General features: G+C 33.0%; 1 protein-coding gene across 1 annotated transcript; it reads right to left on the bottom strand.

Moving 5' to 3' along the window:
• Positions 1–9003: 9003 nt before the first annotated feature.
• On the bottom strand, positions 9004–9502 carry LOC142241103 (cuticular protein 47Eg-like). The gene is made up of 2 exons (XM_075312840.1): positions 9475–9502; positions 9004–9402 (listed from the first exon to the last, which is right to left on the bottom strand). The coding sequence occupies exons 1-2, from the start codon at positions 9484–9486 to the stop codon at positions 9064–9066; spliced, it is 351 nt and encodes a 116-aa protein (XP_075168955.1). The 5' UTR covers positions 9487–9502; the 3' UTR covers positions 9004–9063.
• Positions 9503–11646: the final 2144 nt, after the last annotated feature.

The raw sequence follows: 11646 nt of genomic DNA, 5'->3' as shown, positions 1-11646 counted from the left end.
GGTTACTGTATGAAAATGTTATTGTATGAAATATATGTAGATTCCTTCACTTTTTCTCCCTACACACAAAAAATTATCACCAACATTTTTTCAATTAAACACTTAATTGAATTTGGAAACGGATTCAATTAATATGTTAATTGATTCAATTAATTATTTAATCAAATCCGAATAAAAACCAATTAAAAAAATGATTGATATTTGTTACGTTTCCAATTAAAATGTTAATTGATTCAATCAATTTGTTAATCAATTCGGAAATAATTTTCAATTACAAACGTGATTGAAATTTTTTCCGTTTCCAATTACACATGTGATTGATCCAATCACTTTTGTGATTGAAATTGAATAATTTTGAGCAATGGAAAGAGCGAAAAGAGAACAAGAGAATGGGTATTTATTCAACAATGTATGATGGAGAGATCAGTCTGTAGAAGTAACTTGTAACGAACGGTTGGGTTTTTGTTTTTCGCGTAAATTGAAAAACATGATTGGCGACATTCTGTCTGCTGCATTGAAAATGTGTACATAAATATTTTGAACGCAACAACAAATCATAGCAAAGGGTTGAAATAAATAAAGTGTGCAACAACAAATGGCCACGTGGTAAAGGTTTGAACAAATATATGAGAGAACGCATTTGAAATTACCTGTGTTTGTGTTTTGTGGTATTGTAAAAATGGAAAACAATCTACGTTTATTGAAGGTAAGAAATTGTGAAATGTGTATACCGTTTTCCATTGAAGCCTGTTTACATTAAACGGACTAAAAAAATATATTTTTTATTCATTTCTTTTAGTAACCAATTTTATTTCGTGAAATTGACCAATCAATCCCATCAACTCCATCATTTTATCAAATATGTAAGAATATGTTTGCAATAAAAAAGTGGGTACCGTATTGATCTTTTAAAATTATAAATTTTTTTCACTCCTAGTTTTCTTAAAACCAAGAGCGGTATGGGTTTGTTGGAAGATTCACCTTGAAGTTGCGAAGTAGCGTTGGCATTAAATTGCATTTTTGTTTTACCTGCCTTTTTCAGTTTGAACCCAAGTAGAGAGCAGTATATCTGGTATATAAACTAATGAGCTGAATTATCTAATGGTAAAAAGTTCTTTCTTTTGGATTTAAAAATATGAAAAATATCCGAAAATAATAAAAATATGTATTTTCCATTTATATTTTTTTCTATTTCCAGAATTTGCAAAGTATCATCAATATAATACCAAATATTACATTGCTTTCCCATTATTTTTGTCTTTGATTGGTTCAAATTTTAATAGACGATTTTAATGTGTGGAAATTTTGGAAAGGAATTGTTACTAAAATTAAATTACCGAGCTCCTTAATACACCTTTTTATGCTAAAAGGCTACAACTGCAAGAGAAGATTATAAATCTGCAACCTGGAACTAAGAATTGAACTTGATATTCTATGCAGGTAATGTTTAACAAAATTAACTTTTAATTGAACAAAATTAAATTCGAATTATTCTGTTTACTTTCAGAAAAACTAATTTAGCTTACAGGCTGCTGATTTATTGGAAATCTAGGCGCATCTACATATTAGAAGGGACATGCAAACATGGTTATTATTATAAGGAAGATTTATATAATTTATTTTTTCACCCTATAGTTGTTATTGATAGTTGTTCTAAGATAACTTACAAATACAACTGTAAGTTATGTTAGAACAAAACACAAATGACAAGAACCAAATTTATTTGCCTATTGCATAATTCAAAAAATAATAAAATATTAAATATGTTTTATAAGAAACACATATTTTCTTTTATTTCAAAAGAAAAAAAAAACTAAATACGATTTTGGGTTCGCAATATATAAATTTTTTGATCGAAATTTATAGCCAATTTCAATTAATTATTTAATTGAATGAATCAAATAGTTGATTGATTTTTGTCGCGAAATTAATTAAAATTTTAATTGATTCAATTAAAACTGTGATTGAATTTTATGTTAAATATCAATCACGTTTTTAATTGATTCAATCACACATTTAATTGATTCCGTGACAAAAGTCAATTAAATTTTTAATTAAAAATCGTGTTGGTTTTCAATCAAAATGGGTGATTGATACTATCATTTTCGTGATTGAAGACATTTCAATTAAAAAAATGATTGAATCCGCGATTTTCGTGATTGAAATCAAAAAAAATTTTTTTGTGTGTAATTGTTATAGGAAATTTGGACACAAAATTCGAAGAAGAGATCGAATTTTTGTACCTAACCCACAGATCATGTTCAAGAAAATTTTATTAAAAACGTTAATTTACATTAATTACAATTTTAAATGCGAGCTAATTGGATATAAAGATTAAGAAATTGGTATTATTATGCTATTGAAAAGAAAATGCCAGATATCCATCTTACAAGCCTGACTATACATATGTTTCAGTGTTGGCTAATCCACATTTCCACAGTCTCTACACACAAAAAAAAATTTGTTTTCAATCACGAAAATCGCGGATTCAATCATTTTTTTAATTGAAATGTCTTCAATCACGAAAATGATAGTATCAATCACCCATTTTGATTGAAAACCAATCCAATTTTCAATTAAAAATTTAATTGACTTTTGTCACGGAATCAATTAATTGTGTGATTGAATCTATTAAAAACGTGATTGATTTTTAACATAAAATTCAATCACAGTTTTAATTGAATCAATTAAAATTTTAATTAATTTCGCGACAAAAAACAATCAACTATTTGATTCATTCAATTAAATAATTAATTGAAATTGGCTATAAATTTCAATCAAAAAATTTATATATTGCGACCCCAAAATCGTATTTAATTTTATTTGAAATAAAAGAAAATATGTGTTTCTTATAAAACAGTTTTAATATTTTATTATTTTTTGAATTATGCAATAGACAAATAAATTTGGTTCTTGTCAAATACTATTACATAAATTATATAAATCATTATCTTCCTTATAATAATAATCATGTTAGCATGGTCCTTCTAATATGTAGATGCGCCTAGATTTCCAATAAATCAGCAGCCTGTAAGCTAAATTAGTTTTTCTGAAAGTAAACAGAATAATTCGAATTTAATTTTGTTAAATTAAAAGTTAATTTTGTTAAACATTACCTGCATAGAATATCAAGTTCAATTCTTAGTTCCAGGTTGCAGATGTATAATCTTCTTTTGCAGTTGTAGTCTTTTAGCATAAAAAGGTGTATTAAGGAGCTCGGGAATTTAATTTTAGTAACAATTCCTTTCCAAAATTTCCGCACATTGAAATCGTCTATTAAAATTTGAACCAATCATAGACAAAAATAATGGGAAAGCAATGTAATATTTGGTATTATATTGATGATACTTGGCAAATTCTAAAAATAGAAAAAATATATAAATGGGAAATACATATTTTTATTATTTTCCGATATTTTTCATATTTTTAAATCCAAAAGAAAGAACTTTTTTTACCATTACATAATTCAGCTCATTAGTTTATATATCAGACTAGCGTAACCCGGCCCGCTTCGCTGTGCCTTCCGAAGCATATTTGGAGGAATATTTTGCGTTAACTTAGTCAACTATATCCTTCGTGCTGAAAACAAATTCGAAAAGATTTGAATTCTTTTAAACAAATCGGACTACATGATTTTTCGTTTATAAGTACAAATACGGCGGGAGAGGGTGTACCTTCTTCTATACTTCTTGTGAATTTGAAGTGTGGTTTGTCAAGGAAAGGTATCCTTCTCCTCAACATATCTGAAAATTAAGCACTATATTATAATAACATACAAAGAATTACTGTTTCCCATCCAATAAATCGGAAAAAGCAAAAATAGTAAAAAATTTTACCACATTAACATTTGCTAAAATGTTGGAAAATGATGCACCCTCTACGTTGGCTGCCAATTTCATGTAAATTTAAGTTCTTTACTAAAAAGAAGTCTGTGCAAAAATCATAAAATTATGTACCGAGTTCCCACTGACGGACAGCCCTCTATTTTCAATTTAAGAAAACAAAAAAACGGACAAAGGGGAACCCTCCCCCCACCATCGCTCCACTCCGACCTGATATCGGACTATCACGTACCCTATATTAATTTCGCAATTACTCAATGGTCCCTATAAATTCTATCGAAGTAAATCGACAAAGTTTATTTCAATTTTCCCCTTCCCCAACCAGATATCGAAAAATCATATACTAATTTAAAAATCATGTATAAATTTAATCACCTCCTCCCACGTTCCCTGTAAATTTCAAGTAGATCCCTGAAAATTATTGAAACTTTCCTTCAAGTGTGGGGCAAGGAAGGTTGCCTCTTCGTTCATAACCTTCCCCCACTGTCTATGTAAATTTCAAGAAAACTTAAGAAATGTTGTTTTTTTTGCAGTTTTAGAGGAGGACCCTCTTCCCGACTAAATACCGAAAAGTGATGTAGCGTATCTTTTGTAAACGTCCCAGAAAATGTCAAGCAAATTATAGGCCTAAAAGGGCGGCATCTCTTCCGTCCAAATATCACAAAATCAGGTATCAACTATTAATATCGTAACCTCTCCCCAGTCCTCTGTAAATTTCAAGTAACTCGGTAAAAGTTTAATTGTTTCTTTGTATGTACTTAAGAGAAGCGGATGTCTCCCTATGCCTTTTTATTTTTATTAAAAAATCAAGAACCTGATATAAATTTCATAACCCATTTTTTCCGTAAAATTTCAGTCGGGGGAGTTTAGTTTTGTTTGTACTTCCAAACAAAAAAATTCGGGGAAAAGGGTGGTCCCCCTCCCCGACCAAATATCGAAAAATTATGTAGCGGATTTTTGTCTAGATGCCAACCCCAACATTCAATGAAAATTTCAAGCAAATCGCATAATTTTGTTCCAAGTTTCAAAAAGTAGGGCAAGGGGGAGGTCCCCCTCCCCATCCACATATGAAATCATCGGGTACCCCATATTAATTCCATAACCTCACGACAGGTTCTCTGTAAATCTCAGATAATTTAGAGAATTTTAGTTTTTTCACTGTACTTAAAAAAAAAGTCGAACAAAGGGGAGGCCCCCCTCCGCCACCAAATATCGAAATAAAAAGTAGCGGACCTTTGTCTAGATGCCAACCCCAATCTTCAATGAAAATTTCAAGCAAATCGGTCAACTTTGGTCCAATTTTCAAAAAGTCCGACGAAGGGGAGGTCCCCCTCCGCGACCAGGTGTCAAAAAATGAGGTACTCTATTTTCACCACATGAACGCCCCCTACGATCTCTGAAAGTTTCAAGTAAATCGGTTCAGCCGTTTCGGAGCCAACTCGGAACATACAAACAAACAAACAAATAAACAAACATAGATTGAATTTTATATATATAGATATACTGCTCTCTACTTGAAGTCAAACTGAAAGAGGCAGGTAAAACAAAAATACAATTTAATGCCAACGCCACTTCGCAACTTCAAGGTGAATCTTCCAACAAACCCATACCGCTCTTGGTTTTAAGAAAACTAGGAGTGAAAAAATATAATTTTAAAAGATCAATACGGTACCCACTTTTTTGTTGCAAACATATTCTTACATATTTGATAAAATGATGGAGTTGATGGGATTGATTGGTCAATTTCACGAAATAAAATTGGTTACTAAAAGAAATGAATAAAAAATATATTATTTTAGTATGTTTAATGTAAACAGGCTTCAATGGAAACGGTATTCACATTTCACAATTTCTTACCTTCAATAAACGTAGATTGTTTTCCATTTTTACAATACCACAAAACACAAACACAGGTAATTTCAAATGCGTTCTCTCATATATTTTTTCAAACCTTTACCACGTGGCCATTTGTTGTTGCACACTTTATTTATTTCAACCCTTTGCTATGATTTGTTGTTGCGTTCAAAATATTTATGTACACATTTTCAATGCAGCAGACAGAATGTCGCCAATCATGTTTTTCAATTTATGCGAAAAACAAAAACCCAACCGTTCGTTACAAGTTACTTCTACAGACTGATCTCTCCATCATACAATGTTGAATAAATACCCATTCTCTTGTTCTCTTTTCGCTCTTTCCATTGCTCAAAATTATTAAATTTCAATCACAAAAGTGATTGGATCAATCACATGTGTAATTGGAAACGGAAAAAATTTCAATCACGTTTGTAATTGAAAATTATTTCCGAATTGATTAACAAATTGATTGAATCAATTAATATTTTAATTGGAAACGTAACAAATATCAATCATTTTTTTAATTGGGTTTTATTCGGATTTGATTAAATAATTAATTGAATCAATTAACATATTAATTGAATCCGTTTCCAAATTCAATTAAGTGTTTAATTGAAAAAATGTTGGTGATAATTTTTTGTGTGTAGTAAGATGCGGCCGGGTGAGATGATTAAATTTGGGTCTTATATGCAAATTTCTTATGGAAATTACATACGAGAATCATTTCTCCCAAGTTGAATCATTTTTTCACCACCATCTTCTCATATAGCTTCACCGCATCATCTTCTCATATAGTTACAATCCCTTAATCTTATTTTTTCGATTGCAATTTGTTATTACATTACTGCAACAACAGATTGAAATCTATTTTTAGAGGCATTGCTAAATTCATCTGATTGGTGTGCGATCACACACTGTCTTGTTTCTAGTCAACAACAACTACTGTGATAACAATTTGAAACTGGTTTCAAGGACACAACAACAATTCTGACGACAACATTAGTAGTGTTTTGTTTTACCTTTTACGACGGGATCATCGTAGCTTACTACTTTTATGTTAGCCTGATATCAACGCAGGCTTTCGAGTTTGATAAAAAGTTAATTGCATCAGTTATTTTTTTAGTTAAACATTTTAATTAATTAATTAAATTAATTTTTCTAGTGTGATTAAAAAGTTAATTGTATCAATTAATTATACCCTCCACCATAGGATGGGGTATATTAACTTTGTCATTCCGTTTGTAACACATCGAAATATTGCTCTAAGATCCCATAAAGTATATATATTCTGGGTCGTGGTGAAATTCTGAGTCGATCTAAGCATGTCCGTCCGTCCGTCCGTCCGTCTGTTGAAATCACGCTAACTTCCGAACGAAACAAGTTATCGACTTGAAACTTGGCACAAGTAGTTGTTATTGATGTAGGTCGGATGGTATTGCAAATGGACCATATCGGTCCATTTTTACGTATAGCCCCCATATAAACGGACCCCCAAATTTGGCTTGCAGACCCTCTAAGAGAAAAAAATTTCATCCGATCCGGCTGAAATTTGGTACATGGTGATGGTATATGGTCTCTAACAACCATGCAAAAATTGGTCCGCATCGGTTCAAAATTATATATAGCCCCAATATAAACCGATCCCCCGATTTTGCTTTCGGAGCCTCTAAGAGAAGCAAATTTCATCCGATCTGGCTGAAATTTGGTACATGGTGTTAGTATATAGTCTTCAACAACTATGCAAAAAATTGGTCCACATCGGTTCTTAATTATATATAGCCCCCATATAAACCGATCCCCAGATTTGGTTTGCGGAGCCTCTAAGAGAAGCAAATTTCATCCGATCCGGCTGAAATTTGATACATGGTGTTATTATATGGTCTCCAACAACTGTGCAAAAATTGGTCCACATCGGTCCATAATTATATATAGCCCCCATATAAACCGATCCCCAGATTTGACCTCCGGAGCCCTTGGAAGAGCAAAATTCATCCGATTCGGTTGAAATTTGGTACGTGATGTTAGTATATGGTATCCAACAACCATGCAGGAATTGGTTCATATCAGTCCATAATTATATATAGCACCCATATAAACCCCAGATTTGACCTCCGGTGCCTTTTGGAGAAGCAAAATTCATCCGATCTGGTTGAAATTTTGTACGTGGTGGTAGTATATAATATTTAACAACCATGCTAAAAGTGGTCCATATCAGTCCATAATCATATATAGCCCCCATATAAACTGATCCCGAGATTTGGTTTTGGAGCCTCTTGGAAGAGCAAATTTCATCCGAGTCAGTTGAAATTTGGTACATTGTGCTAGTATATGGCCGTTAACAACCATGCCTAACTAGGTCCATATCGGTCTATAGTTATATATAGCCCTCAGATAAATCGATCCCCAATCACACAAAAATTGGTCCATATCATAATTGTATATAGCCCCCATAAGCGACCCCCATATTTCAATTCTGGCTCCCTACATACCGAGCAAAAGTCCATATCGATTCGTAATTATTTGTAGACTGACATACCGTTTTGGCTAATATATACCACGTATGGACTAACTCACAATTTAGAAAACGATTTAAGATACCACAACCCAAGTAATTCCATTGTGGATGACAGTCTTTCGTAGAAGTTTCTACGCAATTCATGGTGGAGGGTACATAAGATTCGGCCTGGCCGAACTTACGGCCGTTTATACTTGTTTTTTAATTGAAAAAGTTTTCAGCTTCAATAAACTTTTTAATTGGAAATATTTTGGTGATATTTTTTTAGGGTCAAGCGTTTCAGACATGTGTTAGAATGCTTTAAAAATAAAAAAAATATATTTGGTTGGCAAAATATCACAAATATCTTTTAATTTATATCCACAATACTGATTGCGAGCCACATATTTAAAAGCGATGAAAATTCAGTGCAACGGCTGTTGCAATGGTGGACATACGTTCTATGACAATCCGATGATAAATTCATCGCTTCTGCAACAATTTTGCACCACCTCCGGATGCAAAAGGAATATTTTCACTACTTTTTTTGACGATTTGCCACTATAAAACAATTATTAAAAGAACTTTCCTCTGAAACAAAATTTTAGACAAGCGAAATTTCCCTTCATTACAATGTAGTTTCTTTAAGAGCAAATAAATCCAACTTTGTAACAAATTATTTAAACACTGTCTCTAATCTGTTGTATCTACTAATCAAGAATGTTTTTTTTATGGAAAAGAGAAAATTGTCTTTGTCTAAAATTTCGTTGTGGAGCATTTCCACGTTAGACATACGAAACACACAAAATATTCAGAATTTAATTAACATTTATTTGAAAAAATAACAGCAACAAATCAAACAATCAGAATCTACTCATGTGGGTGGGCATTGATGTATTCAATGGACTTGAGGATATATTCTGGGATTGGTGGTGGAGTAGGCAACAAGGGTTGGGCAGAAATAACATGATAACCGTTTTCATCGGCAGTATATTGCACAGAGACTTGTTCACCTTCGGGAGAAGTGAATTCGTATGTTCCTTCAACCTTCCAGGTTTCACCTTCCAAATGACCTTCTTGTTGAACCTTTACACTGTTATCCAATTCCGAGGCATATTTGAAATCTTCAGGATTAACCTCAGCTTCATTGCGTAGGACACCGGCATTTTCGTTGGCAAAAGCAACGGCCAAAAGGCAAGCGAAAACAATCTATGGGAGAATTGAAGATTTTGTTTTAAATGGCTTCCTGATTTCTATTTTTCTTGCAATTAAGGATCTTACCAAGAATTTCATTTTGCAAATTAGTTGATTGGTAGACTAGGCAATAGTAACTAATACCATTTGGACCATTTGATGGACAATTTATACTTTAACCTAATCTACCCTCCGGCATTTTTTCTTAGGTCACCTCTTTTTGGTTTGTGATGAAGCTTGTTCAAAAGATACTTGTTCTTTATGTAAATTTGATTGTGGAAAAAAAACAAGCTAAATATATGCCTATCATATCCATATCCATAAGCGTACTATTTGACAACGAATGTAACTATGGGAGGCTCTACAAGTTTTGGTTAGAATTAAAAGCTTTGTTGTTGTTTTATTTTTTTTTTTTTTTTTAATAAATATTCATATTGTTAAGTATATGAGAAAATACTTTTTGAGGTCTCCTTGGTGACTACAATGTTCCTTAGTTTTTCAATTTCCATATATAATTCCGTACAAAGATACATTTTACAGCTTTAGAGTTTTGAATGCTTGTTTTATAGCTTGATTAACCCGAATCGACCCAGAACTTTTTTTTTGAATTTTTCGGAAATATTTCATAGGGCATTTATGTAGGTCCTAGGGATTATAAATCGATTTCTTTTTTTCATGTTGTCCTTTCAGATCGAAAGATATAGGGTGTGACCATATGGTCACATTGGGAACGATTTGTGTTCGTACAACACGAAAAAAAATAGAGTTATTTTACATGTGACCATATGCTAACACTGGGCTGATTCGGGTTAAGCAGTGAGCTGCACTGACGCATATCCCACAAATTAGCGTAATTTCCACAGAAGGATGGACAGACATCGCTAGATCGACAGAAAACTTCATTCCAACTACGAACATATATGCTTTATGGGACCTGATACCATAATTTTGATGCGTTAGACACAAAATGATAATTTTAGTTTACCCCCATCTTACGGTAGAGGGTATAAGAGGTAGATATATATGTTTGGTCCGGTTGAATCTTACATATCGCTTTTGGTACACAATAACACCCAAAAAAAGTGACCCCACCGTGGAAGAAAATGAAGGTTTATTTTAGAAAATTTTAACTTAAATATTTTTCTAATTGCAACATGTAACTAATAAGTTAATACTTTTTGTCAAACTGAAGTAATTTTTTTAAAAATAATTAATTTTTATCTGTTGTTTAAGAAAATTGCATATGTTGGAAGAAAAATTGGATTTAAAAATTGTTAAACTTTGTCATTCCGTTTGTAACACATCGAAATATTGCTCTAAGACCCCATAAAGTATATATATTCTGGGTCGTGGTGAAATTCTGAGTCGATCTGAGCATGTCCGTCCGTCCGTCCGTCCGTCCGTCTGTTGAAATCTCGCTAACTTCCGAACGAAACAAGCAATCGACTTGAAACTTGGCACAAGTTGTTGTTATTGATGTAGGTCGGATGGTATTGCAAATGGGCCATATCGGTCCACTTTTACGTATAGCCCCCATATAAACGGACCCCCAAATTTGGCTTGCCGATCCTCTAAGAGAAGCAAATTTCATCCGATCCGGCTGAAATTTTGTACATGGTGTTAGTATATGGTCTCTAACAAAATTGGTCCATATTGGTTCATAATTATATATAGCCCCCATATAAACCGATCCCCGCATTTGGCTTGCGGAGCCTCTAAGAGAAGCAAATTTCATCCGATCCGGTTGAAATTTGGTACATGGTGTCTGCATATTATCTCTAACAACCGTGCAAAAATTGGTCCACATCGGTCCATAACTATATATAGCCCCCATATAAACCGATCCCCCGATTTGGCTTGCCGAGCCTCTAAGAGAAGCAAATTTCATCCGATCCGGCTGAACTTTGGTACATGGTGTTTGTATATGGTCTCTAACAACCATGAAAAAATTGGTCCACATCGGTCCATAATTATATATAGCCCCCAGATAAACCGATCCCCAGATTTGACCTCCGGAGCCTCTAAGAGAAGCAAATTTCATCCGATCCGGCTGAAATTTGGTACATAGTGTCAGCATATGATCTCTAACAACCATGCAAAAATTGGTCCACATCGGTCCATAATTATATATAGCACCCATATAAACCGATCGCCAGATTTGACCTCCGAAGCCTCGTGGGAGAGCAAACTTCAACCGATTCGGTTGAAATTTGGTACGTTGTGTTAATATATGGCCTCAAACACACATGCAAAAATTGG

The sequence above is a fragment of the Haematobia irritans genome, chromosome 5, assembly GCF_050003625.1.
Source record: "Haematobia irritans isolate KBUSLIRL chromosome 5, ASM5000362v1, whole genome shotgun sequence".
NCBI classification, from domain to species: Eukaryota; Metazoa; Arthropoda; class Insecta; order Diptera; family Muscidae; genus Haematobia; species Haematobia irritans.
This window is presented reverse-complemented; position numbering and strand designations above follow the sequence as displayed.